The sequence below is a fragment of the Pagrus major genome, chromosome 1 (genome assembly GCF_040436345.1).
Source record: "Pagrus major chromosome 1, Pma_NU_1.0".
NCBI lineage: Eukaryota > Metazoa > Chordata > Actinopteri > Spariformes > Sparidae > Pagrus > Pagrus major.
This window is the reverse complement of record NC_133215.1, coordinates 26,011,822-26,038,522: the sequence shown is the minus strand read 5'-3', so window position 1 is coordinate 26,038,522 and position 26,701 is coordinate 26,011,822. Positions and strand designations below refer to the sequence as shown.

General features: G+C 40.6%; 1 protein-coding gene across 1 annotated transcript; it reads left to right on the top strand.

The window, feature by feature from the left end:
• Nucleotides 1-472: 472 nt before the first annotated feature.
• On the top strand, nucleotides 473-13,864 carry slc25a10b (solute carrier family 25 member 10b). The gene is made up of 12 exons (XM_073471905.1): nucleotides 473-617; nucleotides 877-1,100; nucleotides 7,949-8,068; nucleotides 8,685-8,799; nucleotides 8,910-8,958; nucleotides 9,090-9,131; nucleotides 9,223-9,266; nucleotides 9,356-9,426; nucleotides 10,806-10,898; nucleotides 10,987-11,064; nucleotides 11,180-11,236; nucleotides 11,596-13,864. The coding sequence occupies exons 2-12, from the start codon at nucleotides 1,011-1,013 to the stop codon at nucleotides 11,695-11,697; spliced, it is 861 nt and encodes a 286-aa protein (XP_073328006.1). The 5' UTR covers nucleotides 473-617; nucleotides 877-1,010; the 3' UTR covers nucleotides 11,698-13,864.
• The last annotated feature ends 12,837 nt before the right edge of the window (nucleotides 13,865-26,701 follow it).

Sequence of the window (26,701 nt, the reverse complement as noted above, 5' to 3'; positions counted from 1 at the left end):
TTACAATAATCGTACCAAAACGACTTTTTAAAGGTGGGGAAGAAATTTTAATCAGAAGAGAAAGATCTTTATTGACTGATATTTTTTTTATGCCTCAACAAACTAAATAAACAAACTCTTTGTTTTCATGTCCTTAAAGGACCTTACTTTGTTTATATTTGGCGGACCCTGCCACCTTTCTAGCTTCAAACAGTGTTCTGGGACCTTATTCTCCTCTGAGAACAGCTTGTTTATTAAGTTATGGAAAAAAATAATATTTTAGTTTGTGTTATTACCTCATTAATATCATAAATATTAAGATTCTGAGTCTGAATGTCCTCTCCAAAACTACATAGTGCCTCTTTAACGGACTCAAGTCTCTGCTTGGTTGAGAAAGTCGGCTATTGTCCTCTTAAAGAGACAGCGTGTGTCCGTGCGCTCTCGCAGCTGCAGGAAGGGTGCGTATGACTTTAAAACGCCACATGACAGTTCGTGGTGGGGAAAGTGGGCTGTGTGTGTGTGTGTGTGTGTGTGTGTGTGTGTGTGTGTGTGTGTGTGTGTGTGTGTGTGTTGCTTTTCGGGGCTACAGCATTCTCAAACCCCGCTGTCGACCTTTGGATCTCGGAGCCGCGGGGCGGGTAGGCAGCTCCTCCACGCACGCTGGCAATTGGCTGCTCTCTTCTCTTCTGTCTTCAGCTGCTTCCTCTCTGCACATCGTGGCCCAAACACGGAGGAACACACACACACACACACACACACACACATACACACGTTCTCGCACGCGCGCTATGTGGCGTGAGTGCGCGCGATGCTGCTGGAGCCCAAAGTCCCCACGGTCCGTGGCGCAGTCTCTTATCGAAATGTTTGAAGATTAACGAGGTTATCCGTGTCCTGTAGAGCACAGGCTACTGCCAGCTGTACCCTGCGGGCCAGGAGGGCGACAGAGCGGGCGGACAGCGTGTCTAGTCGGGCTGGGAGGACGGAAGTCACCGCTGTAGCTGCTGCATCGGACCGCTGTACATCACGGAACCATGACCGAGAAGCGGATGTCGCGGTGGTATTTCGGAGGGCTGGCGTCGTCCGGAGCCGCCTGCTGCACGCATCCTCTGGATCTCATCAAGGTGAGGGGCCGAAGTGTGTGTGTAGCCCTCCGTCCGGTGGTGTGTGAAGGAGTGCAGGCCTGAACACCGGGCTACAGCTGGAGCAGCAGGAGCCACACATGACGGGCTGCACTACCACCTGACCTATCATCACATTACTATATATGTCTGTTAGATATCAGGAGCTCAGAGAGCTTATCGTGGCATGACATACTCATACTGAAGTCTCCCGTTTTCTGTGGAGTCACTTGAGGTCAAAGGGAGGACAACACAGTTTCATACTGTTTTACTTTGTTTATATGTGGCGGACCCTGCCACCTTTCTAGCTTCAAACAGCGTTCTGGGGACCTTATTTTCCTCTGAGAACAACTTGTTTATTCACTTATGGAAACTAAATATTTCTGAGTTTGTATTATTACCTCATTACTATTGTAAACATTTCTTCATATTGCCCTTTTAAAGGTGCACTTTGTAGTTTTGGGAAATAAATGCAGAAACTCAGAAAGGTAATGTTTACAATGATGATGAGACGTTTATAATTTCCATAAGTGAATAAACAAGCTGTTCTCTGAGGAAAATAAGGTCCCCAGAGCACTGTTTGAAGCTAGAAAGGTGGCAGGGTCCGCCACATACAAACAAAATAAAACAGTATAAAAGTTGTGTTGTCCTTTCAGGTCAGTTTGTTTATTCGGTTTATTCCGTAATGAAAACAAAGAGTTTGTTTATTTAGTTTGTCTAAGCATGAAAATCGATCAATGAAGATCCTTATCTTCTGATCAAAATTTCTTGTCAAAAACTACATAGTGCTCCTTTAGAATATAGGGCACATACTCACCGATATCAATGATGTGTAAAATAGTATAGAAAGTAGTTGTTAGATTGCAGAGAATGGTCCAAAATAGCTGTAGTTTCACATTTAGTTATTCATTTAGATGTATAACTTGGTAACTAAAACCTCCACCAGCAGCCCGTTAGTGCTCGACAGTGGGTGTGTTTCTCAGTGGGGTCATACATGTTCATTCTTGTTAATCTTTGCCACGCTGCGCTGCACACAGCAGTCAATCACACCATCTCCACCCAATGCCAAAATCCGTACTCAGTTCACTTCCACCTCTCATTTAGTTGCATTGAATACAACAGCACATGACCCCATCACACTAATTGGTGGTCATGCAGTCATGTGGTGCGTAATTATATAGACATGGCTGGTAATCACCACATCGCAGTTAAAGTCAGGGCTTCATTTCTCTCCTAACCTGCTTGTTAGCTGGTGATGCCATATCCAGTTATAGTAGCATAAGACTGAGGCTTGTTGATAAAGGTTCTCAGTCATCCAGGTCATGGTAAATCTAGCTGCTGTATCGTAGGCAGCTGGACTTGTTTCAGTTTCTTGAAGATGTTTCACCTCTCATCCAAGAGGCTTCTTCAGTTCTATCTAACTGGACGGGAGTTGGCTGGCTTTTAAACTCTGTGTGGGAGTGTCCTTACAAAGTCGTTAAGGACACGTGTGACCTCTGAGTTTCAGAGTCGTTAGGGCCACTTGTGAGTTGTTGGTCAAACCGGCCTAGGCCTAAGCCTCTTGGATGAGAGGTGAAACGTCTTCAAGAGACTGAGGCTTCTTGTAGATCTACTGCAGCTTCAGCTATCTTTTCATCAAATCCGTAAAAAGGGTTTTTTCTTTCTTTTTTTTTTTAACCTTTATTTGTTTAGATTTTGGCAAATAAGCACCTTTTTAAAAGTGTGCTAAATTAGTGTTTAGACGTTCCTGTTTGCAATGTAGCCCTGGCTTTACAGACAACTATCACTAGATTATTTTAATACTGATGAAAACTGAAAAACGTGATGATTCACAGGCAAGTTCTGTAGTTATACACTAGGTGTTCTTTCTATGTTTTCTAAATGGATTTATGGGTGTTTATCTGCAGTCAGAGATAATGATATCATTGGAAAGTGTCACACTGATTCTTTCTATCGTATCCGTGTTATGACTTTGAGAAGGTGTGTCAGTTTTGATGCAAATTGAGCACTGGAGCGTGAAGGGTTTTAAGATATCTTGAGCTGTTTGTGTTGTACCATCTGGGAAGTTGTCACTGGAAGCTGTTTGGGAAAGGGCAGCCACTTTCGAAAAATGCTTGACAGGCATCTATCAAAGTCTACTATGGTCTAACTTCAATCAATCGGATCCACAGTTGGAGAGCACGACCGGCAGAGCCAGCTGACGTCACACTAATATTCAGCCGGTATGGAACAGAGTTTCCTACATTAAGTTGAGCGCAGCAGTTCAACTCTGTTCCTTAGTGCTTCATTTTGTAGTTGGACCCCTTCACATTGAGCTGTTTTTGGTGACCTTTAGTGCACAAGAGCAGTTATTGCGGACACTATTTCATTCTGTGATAAAAGCAGCGTGGTATTTATTATAAGAAGCAAACAGCACTTATTTAAACAGGAGGAATTCAGTATTAAAAGCAGTGATTTATAAAGTACTAATTGTACAGCGGTCAAAAGTTCACCTGATATGGATATGAACAGCTTTAAAATTAAGGCTGAGACTCAGTGCTTGAACCACAAAGTCATTGTTTAATCTCCAGATCATTGTGCTGGAGTACAGAGCTGGCCGGACAAAAGAATGTGTCACTGTCCAAATACTTAGAAAAGACATGTTATCTTAAAGCGGTCAAACTTCTAGTTACAGTTGCGGTTGGGTGAGGAGTGTTGCTGGTGTTTAATGTAGCTGACGCCGTGTTTGGTCCCCTATCAGGACCGGTGCTTTCATGAGAAGGTGCTCGAGCTGGTGAAGTTGAGTGTTGTTGATTACAAAATAATATAAAACATTAAAAACATGCTCTTAAAAACTCAGAACTTGAGAACATGTGAAAGAATACTTTAAAAACTAGTGTTCATCAGTTGGTGACTACCTACAGCGCAGTGGATGCACAAACTGTTGGCATATAATTACCATGTTGGTAATGGAGAACTCCATGAATTTTAAGGAAAGCTATCATTAATTTGTAGAAATGAGAACGTGTGATGAAAGCTGGAGACAGCACTGTGTTAATCATTGTCACCTCCTGTGACGGAGTAGATCAGTGCTTACATGGTGTACACTGTTCATATTTGCACAACGTGTACAGTGAATTTCAACAGCACCCATTTCTCTGTGTCGCAAGCTTTACAAGGCAACGCCAACACCACAGTTTGTCCCATCACTGCTTGAGAAAAGAAGGCTCGAATGAAAGGATGGTAGCATCCTGAACGAGACAGTGTTAATTTCTGTGCAGAATGGGCACTTTTTTCCATTAAAACGATAAATAACGTAATGCAGATGTGGGTAAAATCACATAGAAAATGATCAAACTGATGTTCAAACCAATGAGGCTGTTAGCATTTGGTTTGTTAAGAGTGATCCGATCACAGGCAGACAGCTTTCAGCATGTCACTTCACACCTGACATTAAATAGGTCTCGACACAGATTCACCTCTTGTGATCGGGTCTCACTTCCCTGCTCTACATGCAATATACACCTACATCACTGGAACAAACCCATATAATGTTTTTTACACAAAGAAAGAAATATCTTTGTATGATTGCCAAATTAACAAAAAGGCCCAAATAGTTCAGAATTTGTTGTAGACAGGGTTTCACAAAGTTTATAAGTTTCTCCAAACGCAACAACTCTCAAAATGTAGCATTTTTTTAAGGGAGTTCCCCATGCACATCATAGAAGACGCCTATATTTGTTAATGTTTGCTGTATTTGTAAAAGTTGACGTTTACTTTCAATATGTTATCTATTCTTTAATAGATTTGGTGTAAATGGTAAAATCAGTTGGAACAATGTATTCCTTGTTTGGAGGTATGACGCGCTACAGACACAAAACCAGACAGGCTGGTATTTCTGTAACAAAAGGACACTTTTTATAAGGAAATCTTGATGTATTGTATTTAATGCTGAATTTACAAGACGGCACCAGTGATTGAGGATTTACCGCAGTGGTTTCACAAAGTTCGTTAGGTCACGTGATTTGTAAGGGAGTCTGGGGATATATCCGTTACTAGTTCAATGGTTAGTTGAAACTGCGTTCACAACTGTCTGCTGTCAACATCTGCAGGTTACGAGAGCATAAACATGTCATTTACATTGAAGTGTACTACGTGGAAATCAGATTGTTGTGATTGCTGTTGTGGCTTTTTTGTGTTGTTTGGCGGAGGACGTCGGTTTCCGTGGTCCTTCGGTGTGGCCCAGGACACGTTTGTACACACTGCCAGAAGAATGTGGCCACATGCGCCCCAGACCACCTCCCACTGTGGTGATCAGATCTCAAATGTGCCCTCAATATGTCTTGAAGGTGTTCACAGCTGAACTTTGAGCTGTCCACTTGTGATTGGATCACTCAGGGCCAATGACCTGTGCTCCACTGTTAAGTATTATATGAAATCAAGCTCGCGGAAAAAAACTTCTGTAACTCATTCTGTTAAATTTTAATCAGACAATAATAGCAATTAAACAATAAAAAAAATCGCCTTGTCCACTATTGTGCAGCCTGATCAGTCCATTTGTTTCATGCTCTTGTGTAAGAGGCTGTAACCTTAGTCCAAAATTGAACATTATTGCATCTATTTTGCTCCAGTGAGCACACACAGTTCGCCTTCCAAGCCGAGCTTCTTGTGGTGATTCAAACATTTTTTACCCGCAAAGCTTATAAAAGACACGAGAACTCAGTTTGCTCTGTTTTCTGTCACTGCACAGTGAGGCAGATGGGGACTTGTGCTGTACACTTATCACATCCCTGCAAAAGTAAACAACAGCGAATTTAGGACTGAAGTGTAATTTAGAGGAGACAGTATGTGAATGTGGTGTTTAGCAGGAAAGAAGAGCTTTACCAAACACACGTATCACACGGCAAAGATTGCCTCGTCATGTTTTATTGATTTCCTCCTTTGTGTTAACCCAGGCATTGATTACACCATCAAATAAGCTGCTCTATCTATCGCTGCTCATCTGATACAGCAGAGTTGCCAAACAAGAAATGTCTGCTTCACCCGAAAAGACTTTTAAGCCTGTCACTTATCAACTCATCTGGGTGTAATATTTCACCAAGGTGTGAGAGAGCTGATGTTGCTGTGCATGTGCGCCTTAGCTTCCTGATGGCTCAGTAGGACATTGTCTTAACACATTTCTGCACTGTGTGGTTTCCTTAATCAGAGCATCAAGAAATTAGCAGTTGCAGTCAGTCCTGCCTACATTGAGATTAAATTCCCTGAAGTAATTTATTTTGGCTCAAGAATAGACTGTTCTTGACTGTTGTAGATTTTGAGCCATGTTCACTGTCTCTGGAAGGTCTTTTTATTTTGCACTTTGTACATCAGACTGAAATATCTCAACAACTGTCTGTACTGACTTAAACATGTGCACACATTCATGTTCTCCAGAGGAGGAATCCAAACGGCCTTGCCGATCCCCTGACTTACCTCTCACACCACCAGGATGTCCAATTTTTCACGTATCCAGTTGGATATTTCAACATTTACTTGATGCATTGCTGCAAACTTTTGTACGGACATCCATGTTCCCCTCAGGGTGACTCGTAATAACTTTAATCCCTTTTGAATAGAGCTGGGCAATATATACGATATACTGTATATGTACAATATATATTGTTATTGTCATATGAGACCATATATGTATCATCTTAGATTTTGGATATCGCTATATTGTGATATGGCATAAGTGTTGTCTTTTCCTGGATTTGAAGGCTACATGGCAGTAAAGTGATGTCATTTTCTGAACTTACCAGACTCTTCTACCTGTTCTAATACTTATACTTATATCCCCATTGCTGATTATTATTTATCAAAATATCAGTATTGAGGCCCAAAAACATATACATTTTTATGAAGTGCTTCTGAGGAGATTTCAAAACAGAGATATATATTGTGTATTGCCATATAGCCTAAAAATATGGCAGTATTATTTTAGGGCCATATCGCCAGCCCTACTGTCACCCTCTCTATGCAGAGCTGTGGCAGTTTGACAGCTCTTTCAGCCATGAGATCATCTCACCCAGATGCAAGAGGGAGTGCTTCAGATGTCCTCACTCTGACCGGCCAACTTTACCCTGTAGCCTTTTTTGAAATTACTCTTGTATTATTTATTTACTTATTCTGTCCTGATGCTGCTGCTACAACCGAAATCCCCCTGCTGGAAATCAATAAATGAAAATCTTATGTCATCTTACATTGATAAATGTTGTGCTTTGAAGTTGCCTTCAAACTCAAATACTGATTACAACAAAGGACAGAGGCCACATTGTAGGGCTGCTGACCTCTGAGAGGGACAGCACACCAGGCATGCACGCACACACGCACACGCACGTGCACGCACACAAACACACACACAGTGGTTAACACAATAATGAAACGGGTGTAATGTAACTCCCTGCCAGACATTACTCTCTTTCTCTATCAATTGTACACATGAAGTTCAGTTTAGTCATTGTGGTGAGCACCACTCAGCCTGTGAAAACATTTGTATGACGTCCTCTGTGACGTGTGGAGTCACGGTATCTTGACCTCTGCTGATTAGAGTTTGGGCCCTTTTTTTGTTTTGTTTTTCCTCCAACTTTATTAATAAATCACTGGAGGACCTCTTTAAAGGGTGACACATTGTACTCCTTTGACACATTCAGTTGCCCAAATGACAGCTGGTGTCTGAGTTTCCCCCAAAAAATAACAAAAAGATAAAGTTGCTGTGTCAGCCCAAACAGGACTAAGGATTCTCTTTGTCCTTACAGTAGTTGTGTGCATTCTGTCTAGCTGGTATAGAAAATGACACCAATGCTAATACATGACTGTATGTAATGTCATTCCAGGTGCACCTGCAGACACAGCAGGAGGTGAAGAAGAGGATGATGGGGATGGCCCTTCATGTGGTGAAGACCGACGGGGTGCTGTCTCTTTACAATGGCCTCTCTGCCTCGCTTTGTAGACAGGTATGTGTCTGTGTAATGTCCCAGTCTGTTCTTGAGCCTGTGTGTGTTGTAGTATTGAACAGTTTGTCATTTATATAAAAAAAATAACCTACATTTAACCAGGTGGGTCCCAATGAAGGACCTTGCTGTGGTTTGGAGGATTTCATCAGCACTATGAAACAGCTACTCACTGTTTTCTTTTTAGTTTGACCGTTTTATTGTTAATCTCATCTGCAGTGACAGTCTGTGTCTAGATCGTCTACTCTAATGGATGGTTTAAGTATCCTTTACATACAGGAAGATTTCATAGAGTATACTGGTGTAGACACTGAGTGGTATGAAAAAAAACCTTCAAAATAAGATATTCTGCATTAAAATATCTAAAAACGACCAGGTCTATGTTATACATGTTGTTGAGTTGTGTACATACGTTATCCCAAATGTCTCCAACAGTGTTCAAATGCAGAGAAATCAACAGGTTTACTCTCCGTCACTTCTTTCAGGATAGGGAAGTTAACGAACAAGACTTAAGTCAACGTGAATAATACTCCTCTCCTCTCCTCTCCTCTCCTCTCCTCTCCTCTCCTCTCCTCTCCTCTCCTCTCCTCTCCTCTCCTCTCCTCTCCTCTCCTCTCAGATGTCCTATTCACTCACCAGATTTGCCATCTATGAGACAGTGAGGGACATGATGGGCAGCACAGGCCAGGGCCCCATGCCCTTTTACCAGAAGGTCCTGCTGGGAGCCTTCGGAGGTGGGAACACACACACACTCTCTGTTTCTCTCCACTCTCCCTCAAAAACATGTAAACATGCAGTGTCACCAGCCTTGGATTTTTTGCCAACAATGTTTTTCTGCCAACAGGTTTCACCGGTGGGTTTGTTGGAACGCCAGCAGACTTGGTGAATGTCAGGTAACACCCCGTGATAATATTTAAATTCTCATTAACGTATTCAGAGTTTAAATGATGCTAGACAAGCTGTGGTTAGGGTTTTGGTCCAGGCTGGAGCATTGCAACAAGTACTGAAATGTTTCTGGTTCTAGGATGCAGAATGACATGAAACTACCACCAGAACTGAGGAGAAAGTGAGTGTTGTAACTTTCTCAGTTTAAAATGTTCAGTTAAGACATTAAGACTCTAATTTAAACCTGAATGTGTTTTTTATTTGTCTTCCAGCTACAAACATGCCATTGACGGGCTCTACAGAGTCTTCAGAGAAGGTAAATCTCAAGCAATGCAGTGTATGTGTTGTCATGTAACTCACACAGTGGCATCATGTCTGACCTCTGACCCGTGTCCTGTCCCGCAGAGGGCGTGAGGAGACTGTTCTCAGGAGCCACCATGGCCTCCAGCAGAGGAGCGTTGGTCACTGTGGGACAGGCAAGTCACAGTGCTATGGGATAGGCCGATATTTATGATCAGGAGACTTTGTTTTAGATATCACAGGTATAACATTTGTAGGTGAGGTGTCCATTTAAAGGTGTTATTGATAACATTCAGCCGCTAAATATGGCTTTCCATCTCCTGCCTTCCACTGCGTTCACGTTACAACACAGCTGGTTGAATCATCTGCAGATACAACATGATACCAACAGTGTTATACTATTAGCTGACAAACCTTGTTAGAAGCTGGAACCATAATCATCGTAATAATGTTTTTAGGAAAAGAGATGATGTATTATTAATAGATGTATTATTTTTTTAAATGATTTGTCTACATAAAAATGCTATCAATATGACCTTTAAATACCTGCTCGTGTTAAAGAGACCCAAGGGATTCTCCGGCCAGTGAAGAGCAATTATTCCATCTGAGCTAACACAATTACACTTTAGATTGATTCTTCTTCCTTCACTCTTTCTTTAAGAGACATCAGTCACGTCAAATTCAGAATTCATCTAAAAGTCCTGTAATAAGATCATGGACTTGAGTAGAATTAAAGGTACATTCATTCATCAGCACTAAATCAATCTCCTAGATGAATAGACTACTAAATGGTTCCACTGAAACAATGCATAATGTATTATGCATTAATCTACATAAACTCAACATTACTTAACTTTATATGGAGCCTGTGTAGGCAAGCGTATCCAAAGGAAATTGAGTTCAGACTGTAGCACTGATACAACTGTTCACATCCAATTAGTCAAAAGATTAATCCATATAACTGTAGGCCACACACACACAAGGACAGAAGAGAATACGCTGTATGTGCATACAGCCTGGGTCTGGAGGTGTTCATTGAGCAGCTGCTGGTTATCAATACGTTTGTGAGCAGTTACTTTAGTAACAAGTAAAGCTATCTGGCCAGAGGTGCTCCAAGCAAGAGAGGTCACCACTAAAATTCCCTGGCAGCGCCAGGGAATTAAAGAAAGCATTTATTGGATGAAAAATCAATATATGTCCCTGAGTTCAGGATGAGTCATCAATTTTTTAAAATGATTTTCAAGGATGTTACAAACTCTGAAATACCATTTAAAAACTACCTTCAAACAACATTTATGACACAGTTGGCCCTGATACTGGTGTGTAGGTGAGATATGGAGCAGGACATTTGTTAAAAAAAAACTTGAACAGCAATTTTTACTTTATGGGAACTTTAAAACTTGAGACTAAATTTGCAGGTGGCTTCCAAAAGCAAAGATAAAACACGGAACATATTCATGTAGTCAGAAAATAGTAACTACATCAACCCAGATTGTTAGTGTCACCATTAAAATGTCACAGATCTTCCTCCTCCGTTTATTTTCCCCTCCTTTAGTTGGCGTGTTATGACCAGGCCAAGCAGTTCGTCCTGGGAACAGGCATAATGGGAGATAACATACTCACACACTTTCTGTCCAGCTTCATTGCTGTAAGTATCCGGTTGTATTTGTGTGCCCTGGGAGTCAGTGTTAAGTTTATGGGGCTCTTCTGTGCAGTGATGAACTGTTCCTCTGCAGGGAGGCTGTGCCACATTCTTGTGTCAACCTCTGGACGTGATGAAGACGAGGCTGATGAGCTCAAAGGGAGAGTACACGGTGAGTGGATCCATCTCTTTTCATTGCTCCCCGAAGCCTTTAATTCCTCTGTTTCTGTCTATCCATCTTTTCTCCTCAGCGTTCACTCTAACCCGGTGTGTCTCTCTCTTCTCAGGGGGTGACGCATTGCTTGCGAGAAACTGCCAAGCTGGGCCCGCTGGCGTTTTACAAGGTAAAAACAGTCCTACACGCAATAAATTAACACCACTGTGGTTACTTAGTGCCACTTTTAAGTAGATGTTCTTTATTACAGTTTTTTTTATTATCTCAGTTATTTGAATCAAATACAGGATCATCCTCTGATACATTGTTTCACACTGCGCAGTTAGAGTAGAGCTCGTGATTTCTGACAAGAAACGTTGCTGTTGAGTTTTTCAGATGAATTTTTGGCTTTTGAGCACCACAAGACAAGTGCCATCAGGATCCATTGTATTTTAGAGAAGGCCGATATCTCCAAAACTCTGTAACTCAAACCAAATCACGACAGGTACGAGGAAAACTACTAATCCAATGCCATTTTCTTCGTCGCAGGGTCTCGTCCCCGCAGGGATCCGCTTGGTTCCTCAAACAGTCCTCACCTTCATCTTCCTTGAGCAGCTCAAGAAGTACTTCGGCATTCGCATCATCTCCTGAGCGCGCCCTTTGACCGGCCTCTTCAACCACCCACCAACACTGCCGCTCACGGCGCCCCATCATTGCTCTGCTCTTGGCATTTAAAAGAAACTAAGGGAACAAAGGGAGTCATGTACAGTTTATCACAGGCTTGTGCATGTTTCCTTCTCCTTTTGCGCTACCTCTGTCTCACTACCAGGAGCCAAATGATTCTGACTATTATGAGAACTTCTGGAGGGGATGAATACTGGAATTAACAGACCATTTCCTTCTGTCACTACAGATGATCAGTGGGATGCTAAGAAAGAAGATGCCATGTAAAGGTGCTGCACTGGGGTTCTTAGAAGAGAGGAGATTAGAAGTAGCTGTAGCAGATGTTTAATGTAGTTCTCCAGTTTAATTTCAGGTACGGTTAGTAAACGTACGTATGAGATGTTTTTGAGATTAAGTGTTAATTTTGTGTCAAGGAACAATTCATCTGTCAGGTTGACGACAGACTAAACGATGACTTCAACTAATTCCACAACAGATTTTCAGCGCCTTCAGAGCCCTGTGTGTAATGACTGTGGCTTATAAAGTTTGCGCCAGGAATGTGTTTCCTTATTCGACCTTTACAACATTTTATTATTGTCATACAACCTCGATTTCAAAACTGTTGGGACGATGAATAAAACATAAATAAAAACAGTTTACCGACAATGGTTTTACGAAGTGTGCAGAGCCCAAAGTGGGGCTTGTGGGCCGCTATAAGGTTCAAATAGGCCCACCAGATGTTTCTAGAGAAAAAAAAATATATAAAGGAGAAATATGTAAGAATTTTAATCGGAAACATTAAAAAAAATTAACTAAAAGTATCAAGAGAATGGCCTGTCCTGGTCTAAAACTCCTGTGCTAGTGGTGTAAGCACCCACACTTCCCTGGTGCTCCTGCTGTTTTACACAACGTCCCAACTTCAGAGGTAAAGAATGCAAACGAACACAGTGTAGCCTCGTCAGCAGTGCCATTCTTTTCCAAAAGCCATTTCTTGACATGACTGAACAAACGGTTATTCAGTCGGATACTAACCATTCCCAACAAGTGTGGTGACCAAATGTGATGCACCCTGAATTTAGCATAGTTGATTTATTTGTTTGCTTTTTCTTCCCTAAATTAACATTTTAGAGTTTGTAATCAAATACGAGCAGGTTAAAGATCCGCTAAAAGGTTTAACTTTTGCCGGATTGTCCTTTACTTCATTCCGATCCTCTTTCATCATTTCAGTCGTAAAGCTTTTGGAGAAGAGGACCAAGCTCGTTTGTTTCGTGTTTTTTAAATAAGGCGGGACTTTAGGGGGAAGCTGTGAAGCAGAGAGAGTCGATGGTTGAAATCCTCATGGAGGAACATTTTGCCAGTGGTTCTTTTCGTTTTCCAGTCCCAGTGAACTTCTGTGCGACCACTTGATCTCTTAAAGTTTTTATTGTTTTGAATAGAGATGCCTGTAGAGAACTGCTACACTGTTAAGGTGTATATGTAGCATTTCCATCCTTAATGTCACTGTGTTGTTTACCTGAATGCGACGACTCAGGATGCCACTCTGATTAATGAGGCACTTTACTGACATACTGACTCACCTGCTGCGTAGAAACACATGCTGCATACTAACACATATTCTGAAAGTAGAAACGAAGATGTTTTCACATGTTTAGAATTAATGTTAGTGGTTCCAATTTAGGGCAGTCTGTAATGTTTTGTGACTGTTTTTCAGTCCAATGATAAGTTTCATGGTTCACCAAATACATTATTCTGATCTGTGCCTGCTCTGTTGACAGAGCCCTTGTCAAGTCATGTTGCCTTACAGTAGGTGTCCTCCAGGGGGCAGTATAGTAACGTGCGTATTATGCCAACAACCTGAATGATCCTCTCTTGAGCATCCCGCCAAGCCCTCCACCTTCATCCCATACATTTATAAAGAGACAGCCACATACTGAGAGATAATGACTGTGTATAACTGCATGTTCGTATGTCCATAAGTGTTCCTCAGTAATGTGAGGTACTGTAGAGCAGCCATAGACAGTAATGTTAACCCCAAACTTTATTCATACGCACAGAAATGAAACTGGAGGCACCCACATTTGTGGGTGTTGTGAACTTGTTTTTTGTAGATCACTGACTAATGATTTTTGAATTAAAATACTAATGTGAAAACTGAGTTTTTGTGTTCTTTGACTGTCTGCTTTGTTAAACGGTAACTCCACCAATTTTACACATTAAAGTGTGTTTACAGGTCTTTGGGAGTGCTACTGTACAATAGTATAAAGCCTTTTGTCACCGCAGACGAAGATGTATGTAATCTGATAAATTACCTCCAGTGATGTCACTCACTGGCTAAGTTGCATTGTAGGCAATACGTACGAATTTTAGTTGAAAACATTCAGAAATCAACTAAAATAATCAACAAAATGTGAATAAAGAGACAAAAATAATGTTTCTGTATTGTGTACAGAGATATCCTCTGAAGTTAGCATGCTAATCAGCTGGCCCCGGCCCATCTCGGTCTAAAGCTCCTGTGCTAGAGGTGTAAACACAGACCCTCCTCTGGTCCTGAGCACCCAGCCTGAACCACAACAGCTAACGGAGCTAACTAGCTCAGGGCAGGTACAGTTAACAGTTAGCAGTACTCCGGTGATATGTCACCCCCTATTTGTTTGGAGTATGAATCTGACGGGTGGCCAATTCTTACATATTGCACCGTTAATATGGAATCATATGTAGACAAATATGTATAAATAAATCAGGGAGGAATTAACAGACATAAATATATAAAGAAATTCATAAATACAGTAAATGTGGGACCTGTTCAGGTATAACGTCGGCCATGTTTACCATCTCAGTTTAGCCTGTTAGCATGTTAATATTTGCTAATAAGCACAAAACCAGCTGAGGTTGACGGAAATGTCATAAAACAAATATTGGACATTTTAGTTAAATATTGGTTGGGCTAAGTGATAATTCAGGGCATCAGCAAATGTAGTACTGTTTATCCTGAGAGGAATATGAGTGTCTGCACCAAATTTCTCTCCGTCCAATAGTTGTTGAGATATTTCAGGAAAGTGTCAGACCGACTGACAGACCAGCATCACCATGTTTAGAGCCAGGCTGTCACCATGGGCTGATATCCACACTAGATGCTGTAAATCTGCAGTTATTACTGAAGTTCTCCATATTACTGTGAAGTCATCACTTGTTGCTTTGCTTTGGCTTGTCTCATGCCAGGGTTACCCTGTCACCTTGATACTCACCCTGATCACTTTATCTAACTCTCCACATCACAACAGCCAATCAGGCTGCTGTTCTCCTCACAAGCAGCTACACAGTCACATTCTGGAAAACCACTTACAAACACTTTCATATAAGTGAGGAACTGCTGGCATAGAGACTGGCTGCTACAGTGTGTGTGACTGTGAATGTGTATGAGTGTGAATGAACAGATACAGAGAGTTAAATATTAATTTAAGACCCTCAGGAACAGGATCCATCCTGCTGTTGCTGACCATGAAACTACTTCCAGTCATCAGAGAAAGCAAAGAAATGAATGAAATGGAAACAGATGTAACCAGTTTAACTGATGTTTGTCAGTATTTTAATTATTTATTATATTTATGTTAATATGATTATATTATTATATGTTATTATGGGATGGGATGAGTGGAGGAGATGGGTGAGGGGTGGAGGGTTTGTGTTAGGGAGTGGGTAAGTGTAGGCTGGGTTCAGGGGTTAGTTTAGGAGGGTTGAGGGTACAGGGGAGTGGAGGGGAAGACAGGAGTGGGTGAGGATCTCCTCTGATCACTGTAGATTTCAGTTTTTGCCCCGGTTTTCCTTCCTCTCTCTCTCTTCTTTGATTTCTCCTCTTTTTACATTCAGTTTGTTTCTCCTCGTCTTCATCTCCTCCTGCTGCTCCTTTAAATTGATTATGAGCTCCTGAAAAGAGAAAAACAGTTTTTATTTTACTTTACATAAAAAAAATCTGATTCTGAACCAGTTAAACACAAGCTATTAGAATCCAACAGCTGTGAAGTGAAGTGATGGTCTGAGGTACATACAAGTGTATGTAAACTTTTGACCACGACTGTATAAGAGAGGTTCTGTATTTCTCAATGTGGCTTACTGGATACAATAAATTATTAATGATGCATTAAGTTAATCCTGTATGAAAATTAATCTGCTTTCTAATGGTTTACTATGTTTTTTTTTTAAGCTTTAGACAACAATATGAAGAAATAACAGCAAATATTATGCTGGACTAGAGAGGCACAGTGCTGAAAAAAGTCTGTTCAGGTCAAATAAGAAAATCTTATCAGGTTTCTGTCACTGGATCTTCTGTTCATGTCGGTACAGTGAAGTTGTCACAGTGGCAGCGAAGACAGTCGTCGTAATCAAAGTTGGTCCAAAGAGTTCACCTTGAAACAATAGTTTGATTTCAGAGTTCAGTACTTTCTGATGTACTTACTAAAACTGAACGTGCAGCTATTATCTGTTGAATCTTCCAAAAATCGATGGTTAGTTCTCAGCAAACAATGTTGTTGAATGCAAATGTGTTTTGAAAAAAAAACAAAAAAACACCCACAGACGTGTTGATCTTTAAACTGTCACAGGGAGTCAACAGAGTTCTGCTCTTCATAGTAACAGGAGACAGTGGAGGTGACAACATGTTTTATTGTCTGACCACACTGTAAAATACATAAAACACGTGTAATATAATATCTAGAGAGGTGTTTGTCTCTATCAGAGGTGTAACATGAATGTGCATGTGACATCATCTGATTCTGTTTTATGTCTAAACAAACTAAACAAACTTTCTTTGTTTTCATGACTAAATAAACTGAATAAACAAACTGGCCTCAAAGGACAACACAATTTCATACTGTTTTACTTTGTTTATATTTGGCGGACCCTGCCACCTTCTAGCATCAAACAGTGTTCTGGGACCTTATTTTCCTCTGAGAACAGCTTGTTTATTCAGTTATGGAAAAAATAAATATCTCTGAGTTTGTATTATTACCTCATTACACAGTGCCCCTTTAAGCTTTTCCAGGGCAGAGCCAGAGTATAACACAATCGCTTCCTTTTATATGATTTTTACATGTGGACACCCAATGGACTTCTCAGTACTTCTTAGTACTTTTCCACTGTGACTGTGAATCAAGCTTCACCCTCCTTCATCAGAGCAAGGACATATTTTAATGTTCACCCCCCTAGTCTCTCACAGGCCTAAGATTCTCAGAATTACAGCCTCCCAGCCTGCACCATGTAGCAGCACCATCCACCGTTAAATGGTAGCAATCAGCCGTAATGATGAATGTGTGACTCTGCCCCTCTGCCTCGATGAACTTTGCTGTCCGTTCCTTTATTAACACTATCCATCACATGCACAGCATTAATGACTGTGACCACCTACCTCTACCATCACATGCATGTGTGGGAATTCATGAGCCGCATGTCTCTGCATCCATGTGTGTCGAGTGATGAGGAGAATCAGGCTGTAGGACGACTTGTGATGCTCCGACTTCAGGAATGTGCTTTAATTTCAGGAGGAAACATCATCTCAACCACGCTCATTAACCACCAAGCACTTCAGGTTCTGTGTCTATAAATATCTCGTCCTTTCATAGACAATGCACTGAAATTACGGGTCGTTACAAACACGTGCGTGCAAGGAGAATTAAGACTAACCTCTTGAGTTATTGAGAGTACTCTGGAAAAGAAAGCATGTTGTCAAGGACAGTCGATATCGTCAGCGCACAGAAAACTGATCTCCAGGCAGAGAGCAGGAAGTATTTCTACGACTTCTTTTTAATTCATTTCTTTGAATATGAATAATGTTCAAAGCACCAACTCCGACTTGTATTCTGTATATCCTTCCTTGACGTTTGTGCACAATATTCTGTACTGCGGCCTTTTTATTTATGCAAGCAGTTGACAGAAACGTTGCCCTGTGGGATAATTAAATACCAAATCAGATCATACAACAACAAAGAGATGGGGCAGGAGCGAGAGAAATCCAATTCCAGATAAAATAAATGTAATGAAGAATGTAATACATTTCTCTGATGCGGCATTCGATCTGCAAAGTAACTAGTAACCAAAGTTATCAAATAAATGTAGTGAAAGTGCAATATTTGCCTCCAAAATATAATGGAGTGAAATAAAAATACTACAGTATAGTATAATACAATTACCTCAAAATTGTACACTTGAATAAATGTACTTAGTGACATGTCATCATGTAAAAAGACATCACATTTCCAAATCTTTTCATTCCTGTTCTTTAACATCATCCTTCGCCCACTTACCTGCAAGACCCTGAGAAAAAAGAGGAGTGAGAGAAAAGAGAGAAGAGATTAAACCTCACAATAGAGGACCTTGTTAGTGGAACAAACATTCGTTCCATTCCATAAAACAACAAGGGTAAGAAGCAACATTCATTAACGGAGAAGCAGGTTTTCTTTCTCCTCAAGGTTTTCGATTTCATCGTGTTCGTGTGAGGTGAGGTGGTGAGAGCGGTTGATAAAAAGTTCAGCTATAGAGGCAGCTGTACCCCCTCACCTTCAGCATTAAATAACACAAACTCTCACAGCCGTGACTCTCCTGACATCTAGTCACATTCATGCAGGTGCACAGCGCTGACAGTATAACTAAGCCTAACAAAAGGCTTTATACTACATATGCAGAAATACACCCCAAGACCTGTATACACACTTTATTGTGAAGAATTGGTTGAATTACCCTTTAAGAGCTGTGATAATGATACAAAAATGACAACTTTTATTTACAGAATATTTAATCAGATATCCCTCTTCTAACACTGAGGCCCAATACCACGGCTACCTTGTAATGACTTTAATTCCCATCACAACAAAAACAAATCTATTCTGCATGTTCAAATTATCTAATTAAAAAGAAATTGATTGTCTGTTATCTAAAATTGATTGTCTGTTATCTATGAAGTATGATGAACCTGATTTTTTCAGTCATCAGTGACAGTCAGTGATTGAAACAATCAGGTTAGCATTAGCACACCGCTTCTCCTGTCTGATCAGCGGTAAATGAAGCAGACTTTTTCATGACTTCCCCACCACAGCGAGTGTGCAGGAGGCAGCGATCGATAGACTACCTGACAGAGATGTTATAAATCTTAAGCCGGATTTCCTTTAACATCATTAAGATGGTTAATGAGGATGCTTTGCACGGCCAGGCGAACACACTCTGAAAGCTTCAATCAGCAAGGAAAAAGCCTGTTGGAACACTGGGCAGCTAAACCCTAAAGCATATTTAAGAAGATGGTTACAGCTTCTACTTTGTTACTGAATGCATATTCATTATGACTTCATGAGAGAAATAAGCAGCATGAACCAAAATAACAATTTGGTAGAATCCAAAATGATGGACCCCACTCATAGCAATCTTGAAGGTATGGTGTGTAGGATTTCAGTTCGTCCTTACTTTTTAAGCTGTCCACATCACTTCACAGCAGTTTTTATTGTGGAATGTAGTTTGTCGTTTTTTTCAATCTATCTAATTTGACCACTAATGAGTGTGCTGGACTCCGAAATAAACAAATGTATCCATGTGGCTGGAGTGAATCTGACAAATGTCTGCCACTGTTGACAAGAAAAAATGCAACAAATTGTAGCCTCCTATGTAAGACACAGAGGGATGAAAAAGTGTGCCCCTCATTAATGATGCGAAGTAGTTCAGAAAGGTATAGATATAGAGGGAGAAAACCAAATAACAGACACAAACACAACTGGAATAGTGTGTGTCATTTATTGTGAGAATGGAGTATGAGAAATGCCAGGGAGCTGTGTAACTGAGTTATTTCTTTTTGTTTCACTCACACACACACAAACCAGAAGACATACTTCGCCTCACACCTGCCTCTGCCAACAACAGTGTAATGAATTGGGTGTGAAACAGGAAGAAAATTCTCTCTCTGACACACGCACATTACATTTCTGCTGGGAGGAATATGTGAAAGATCATAACTCAGCCTCTGACTGTGGGACAAATGGGGGCTGAGCTGCATAATGCAGATGTTTGCCGCAGTTGAGTGTGTGCTGTGTGTTTGTGTGTGTGTGTGTGTGTGTGTGTAAGCAGGCAGGGAGTGTGGATGTTAGTGTGAATCAGAATGAGTTCTCCTCTGATCAGTGGGGTTAAGATAAATATCAGGCTTTGTGGTTTACGACCCGGGAGATAATCCCTCTTGACCCGGCCTCAAACGCTGATTGCTCTCCTGTCACCAAATCAAAAACAACTGTCAAGGGCTCTAAGACAAATGTCTCTGTGCCATGTAATTACCTGTCTTCTCTTGTGTGACACATTCAACCCTGAGTGTGTGTGTGTGTGTGTGTGTGTGTGTGTGTGTGTCTGTGTGTGTAGGTTGGTGGTGAATTAGTGTGTTGTAGGTGTGGGTGAGTGAGACCATCAGGATGGATTAGAGAGATTGGGAGAAAAGAGGAGAAAAGCAAATTTACCTCTTTGTGGGTGTTATATATATGTGTGTGTGCATGCTTGTCTGTAGTTGTGTGGAAGGATATCGAGGCCTGATCTATGAATATCATCTGTGTTCAATTAGGTTTCTGTCTTCAGTGTGACTGAAATGACGTGTGTCTGGGAAACTTTCATCAATAACTTCATGACGTTGTTTCTCTGCTTTCCTTCCCTCTATTTCACTCACATGTCCTTCAGTGCTCATGATTATTTTCTGTTGTCATGTGTGGCAGAGATGTGAGGTGTGTTTGCACATTGTCGGGTAAATAGCTGAAATAGCAATTTATGTCACATTTTATTTATTAATAAATGGCTAGATTAGTTTTCAATACATTTTTTGTTGCATTCAATGGCATTTTAATGTATTTATTAAGCTATTTATGTATTTCTGATTTTGTCGGTTTCAGTCCTCCATATCTTGCATTGCACATTAAAGCGCTATTACAGCCATGTCTCTTAGAAATGTGAAGCGATGGGGAGATATGTGCCAACTGGAAAAGACAAACGCAGATCATTTGCATATATGCATATGATGATTCTCATTTTCTGTCTGTTTTGTTTCAGATTCACATTTACATCAAAGGCACTCAAAATTAACTGGAACTGGCAAGAGCTTGAAACAATGATTTAAACACACCATTTCATTTCCCAGGAGGATACTTCGATGTATAAGGGCTGAAGCTTTACTCAGGAATATTTATTTATTTATCCAGTATAGGGTTTTGCAGATCACCGATGCTTTTTAATCTATGTTTTGTATCATGTTTTTCAGGGTGTCTGCCTGCTCACCCACTCCTGCTGCTGAGGCCTCATCCAGTGGCTTCCTATGCTATAGGGGGGATAGTTGAAAAGCTGTCTCTTTCCACTTAAAAAAATACTGGAAATAATGCTGGGCAATCAAGACATGCAACCATGCATTAACACCCCCACTGAGGCACATACTCATAGATTCACAGCATCTACAGAGAGACACACTTGATGTTGTGTTTAATTTTCCTGCCAATTGATCCCAATTTTTCAGGGAAATTGAAGATAAGTTAATCAAATGGAACAGATGGTTACAAAGAGTCTCATTATTTGGAAGACGCGCAGCTGCCATCTGCACAATATTGGCAAATCAATTGTCCATACATCTTCATAAACTGAAAACATTACCACCAGCTTCTGTAATGTCTGATCACAGCTGTCAGTCTGTTCACAGCAGGATTAATTACTGACTGTGAGTTGTGTAGTGACCAGTTTAATGAAAATGTAACAATTGTTAGATGTAAAAAAATGTACTTTTATCCATAAGAAGTTGTCAAAATAGTGTATTAACATTAGATTCTGTGCAATTTAAATACTTGTTCTATTAAGATGGCAGCTCTGATGTCACTGAGCTTTTCTTTTTCTACTTATTCAGGCTCATGAAGTAAGTCATGAGCCTGAATTATGAAGAAATAAACTATTATTTATTTCTTCATAATTAAGTCAGTCAATTAAGTGAACTTTGGATCCTAGTACCATTTTACATTTTTACATCTTAACATTCCCATGATAATTCATAATTATGAGTTTGAAAAGTCATTATCATCAGATTTAAAAAAGCCAAAATTTAGATAAAAGTCACATTTATAAGATAAAAAAGTCAACATTTATCTCATAATCATGACTTACCATGGGAACTTCTTTTTTTCATCGATTCATTTTCTTTAACTGGCAGAAATGGGCTTCCATATGTTTGCTTTTGGCTCATGGCCCACCATTAACGGCTTAAAGGCACTGGTCTGTGTTACGCACAGATGAGGCTGTGACAGCTCAAGTTCAGAGGCCATTCTCATATTGAATTGCATTTTTCATGAGAACCACCTGAAGTATGACAGAGAGTGAATCAGAAGTAGAAACACAATAATACCTCGCACTGAGATTAATGGATTCTCATTTACATCTCTGGGACCCGGCAAAAATAAGATCCAGAGCTATCAGACAGAATGCTGAAGCTTTTTGAGATTCAAAGCCTGTGGCGGTCATGATGGCCTTGTCAGCGAAAGGTCCTGCTATATGCAAAGAAGCCTAACAAGCCTCACACCCTTTTCTGAATGATGATTATGGTGCTAAGTTTTTTTTTTTTTTAAATGAAAATGTTTTTATTTATGAAGATTCAACCCTCCTCCAGCCAGATCAGGGTTGATCAGGCTCTCCTCAAATAGAGAAAATTCTGTGTTTTCACAACCACTTCCACCCCATGTTGAACAGGATTATCTAAATCACTTATTTGGAGGTTAAAACAAAGGTAAACACGACCCAAATGTGCATGTGTTTGAAATCCTGTGTGATTTCACAACTAGGCTACATATTGTTGAACCATGAAGGTAAATCTACTAAGTTTAATTGATGATTTATACACAGTTTGCACAGTACCTTCCATATGCAGCTTCAATTTGTCTCCCTGCTCATTTATATGAATAATTAAACCAAGGAAACAGTCAGGATGGAATCAATGAAACTTACTTTTGCAAATGTTCACTCAGGAACACTGCTTCATTCAAACTCCTGTTGCTTTCTTAATTAAGCCAGTCAGGCTGTGCCTCATGGCGCTTATCTATTCATGTTTCCCTGCATCCTTCTATTATCTTATCAGTTCATCCACAAATCCACAAGGAAACTGCCTTCTGGTCTGCATCACTGGTGCCGACATACAACCCCCCTAAGACTTTAACTAGACTCCGGTTATTGATTATCAATACTGCAGGGTTATGCTGCTAATCATGAGGCGCTGACCCTGGATTAAATGTCTGTGCATTGATGCATCACAGGGTGTTGGTTATACATGCAGAGTGGCATGAAACAGAACTTCATAGGAGACAGGGATGCTTGTTAAATAGTAAAAGAGCATAACTCCACCATTGAAACAAAAACATGCTTTTTCCCCCCTTTTCGATTGGCTGAACATCCTACAACACTGGGACATACAGCCAGTTTACAGAGCTGAAAGTTTGATTGTAGTCAGAGAATAGATAGTAAACATGTAGTGGTGGACTCAGGATGTTTTAAGGGCAGGGGTGAAAAAATAAATAAAAAGGGCACCAGCTGTATGTGGTAAGGGCACCAGCATGCAGAAAGGGCACCCTAGAAGGCACTTTATCATGTCTTATCTACCATTGGGGCATCCAAGAGGGTACTTTCTTCATTTTTTCAAACACCGAGTCTGAGTTCACCAGAGCAAATATGGTCTCCAATATCATTTCTCTCACGAGTCTCACTGCTTTATCAGCATGCAGCCCTCACTTTTATACTTAAGCTGAATCATTAGCCTACAGGCTGATATTTGACTTGATACTGTAATACTACATGGGGAAATTGCTTTGGAAATAAAATCTTTACTTGCAAAAACCCAAACAAAACAAAACAAAAAAACATAGGAAGCTAAAAGGCAGATATTAAATGCACAAATCTAATGAAATGTGTAGACGATAGGTCACTCAAAGCTTAGATTTTAGGTGTACCTGTAAAAATATTGCTTCAAACATAGAGCGGGAGGAATAAAGATATGTCCTGTCTCAGAGCGTATTCAAAAAAGAAAAGAAAACTGAGATGTTGGTGTAAAATTTGTGTAACGGGAACAGAGTTAAACAAAAAATTTGAAATTAGAAATAGCTTCAGATGAATTAAAGCCCAACAACACATGCCCTGTATAATTTACTGGTAGTACAAAGAAACATTTCTCGTGCCCTGACGACCACAGTAGAGCTGCTTAATGGACATTTTGACTTGACATAGCAGGAAAAGCACCACAAGTATCATTAAAAATGGTTAATTTCAGCCATAATCACTGTTATTAATTACACACGTGCTTGACGAGCACAATCTCTATGTGTACAGTTTTAAGTCTTGTTTGTTTTATTTTATTTCTTTAAAGGTGCACTGTGTAATTTTAGGGAAGAAATTTGAATCAGAAGAGAAAGATCTTTATTGACTGATTGTTTTTATTTTTATTTTTATGTCTAAACAAACTAAATAAACAAACTCTTTTTGTTTTCATGACTGAATACACTGAATAAACAAACTGACCTTAAAGGACAACACAATTTAAAAAAAAAAAAAAAAAGTTTATATTTGGCGGACCCTGCCACATTTCTTCTCCAAACTACATTGTGCCCCTTTAAGTACACCATCGAATACTTTAAAAGTCCATCTTGATTTTTATGTTAGTATGATTATGGCAGGTTTACGCTTCAAAGTAAACTAATAATAATATTTTTGAGGTTTTTTTGAGCCACCACAACTCTTCACACATCATTATGGCACTCATCAGATCTTCTAAGCTGTTTCAGAGTTGGAGCCATTCATCCTGCTCTTGTCACCAGTTTTGCTGACTCTGCCTACCTGCTGCTGACTGCAGCCTGCACCTGCACCTGTGAGCAGCCTTTAAGTGACCCCTGATCCTCCTCCTAGTCCCACCTCTGCAGTTTACAGCCAATGTCTTTACTGCTCGTAGAGCAATCTATTCTTTTTAAAACGTCGATAAATATCCACAATAAACAGTTTTATCACTTCCTTTAAAATTCCTGTGGACTGAGGAGCCCAAAACCACCTTCCATGAGTCAGAAAGGAAACATATTCATTAACTGATTCACATTCAGTTCGGAGCAGCAGTCGGGCTCTGACCTACGTAAAGCTGAACACATTCAGAAAAAATGCTACCGGAAGTTGAGAGGAGTGCATTTCAAAATAAAGGCACGAAAACACGATGGTCGCCTACAAAAGACAGATCAGCATGATCATGACAAACACTCAGATGTTTGATTCCTTTAGACTACAACCCTCCCTCAAATACCAATCTCATAGATGAGCAGCAGTTTTTACTGTCGAGTCCTCTGGCTTTAGATTGTGAGACAGAAGAAACGGTCAAACCTGACCCCTTCATGGAGAATTGATCCCGCTGTGGAACAGGTTAACATTTGACTCGTCTGTCCAAGGTTCAGCAGAGAGCGCCTGCTCCGACAGCTTCACGACTGGTGCTGCAGTCACATTCCTGTGCTCTGGACTGATCTGTTCAGCATCTGTTGGCTCTGCTCCTGCTTCCCTTCATTCCTTAATCCATGTGCTGCAAAAACAATAGAAGTCACACTGAAACATGTAACATTTCAGTGCATCTGTTGTGTCGAGGCTGTTTCAGTTCAGATAAACTAACAACATATAGTCCGTAGCATTCATGATGCATGTGCAGGCTTTGCTCAGACGCTCTGCAGGTCTATTGGTGCCTGATTGATTTTACGGCATTGACATATTTGCATTATATAGCTGATGACATTTCACTTGTCTTTCATTCATTTAGAGGTGGAAACTAACAAAGTAGAAATACTCTGTTACTGTACTACTGTTGATACTGTTAATGTACTACTGTTCTACTTGGATATTTATTTTTCTGACAACTTTTTACTCCTACTCCCTACATCTTAACACAAATATCTGCACTCTCTAGTCCTTACATTTTCAAAACAGGCTTGTTACTTTAGTTTTAAAGGCACAATACGTAAGAATTTGGCTATGTGTCAAATTGATACCCAAACAGGGGGCAGCGTATCACCAGAGTAACCAAAGTGCCCTCTTGGATGCAGCTTCGGTAGTTAAAACATGACAGTTGTCTGACAGTTTCTGCTCGCTGGTGCCCCCCCATACATGTGGTGCCCTTTTTATTCTTATTTTTTTGCCCCTGCCCCTCAAACATCCTGAGTCGGCCACTGGCAATTATTAATTAATTAATTAAAGTTTTTAACTTCGGTTTTTACACACACTCACTGATTACGCCTTTCGCTTGCACGCGTTGCAGCGGTTCCCCCTTTTGAACTGTATTTTGAAACTTTCCACCGGAAGTCAGCCTCCACATGGTGACTGCGCTGACAGTAGTCGGAGCGCAGAGCACCAACAGCGGACCATGAAGCCCCTCTCAGTCAGACGCACGTCAGTCCACTGCAGCAGGAGCGAGATTTAACTTAGAGAAGTGATTCATAGAAATCTGCAGAGATTAAACACAATAAAAGTGAGCCTTGTCAAAGCTGGACAAGGGCAACATTGAGAACTTGCATGTCCAGGCTTTCCTTTTTTTTTTTTTTTTTTTCTTTTTTCCATTTTCTTTCTTTCTTTCTGCCTGTCTTTTTCTTTCTTTCTTTCTTTCTTTCTTTCTTTCTTTCTTTCCTTCCTCGTCTTGTTTGTTTTGCCTGACTCACTGTCCGGACACGGTCATGGTGCTGGCTGTGCTCTCTGGACTGTACCTGCGGTGATGGACCGGGTCGGGAGATGAGCAGCGGGCGGTGTGGGGGTGCCAGGGGCGCAATAGGAGGTCTGGACGCTTAGGTAAGAACTGTGTGTGTGTGTTGGCTCCACACCTGTGTGTGTGTCCGTCCCTCTCTAAGAGCAGCCTGTCGGTTGGCAGACGGGCTTCAACTTTCTGCTCATGTGGAGAGCTGAGTGTGTTTTCTTCTCTCTGTGGTCTGAAGGCATTACATGGAGGAGAGCG

Coding starts and splice junctions, on each gene's coding strand:
- slc25a10b (XM_073471905.1), top strand. CDS start 1,011: ATGACCGAGAAGCGGATGTCGCGGTGGTATTTCGGAGGGCTGGCGTCG. Junction 8,800..8,909: donor CCTGCTGGGAGCCTTCGGAG/GTGGGAACACAC, acceptor TTCTGCCAACAG/GTTTCACCGGTGGGTTTGTT. Junction 11,065..11,179: donor GCTCAAAGGGAGAGTACACG/GTGAGTGGATCC, acceptor CTCTCTTCTCAG/GGGGTGACGCATTGCTTGCG.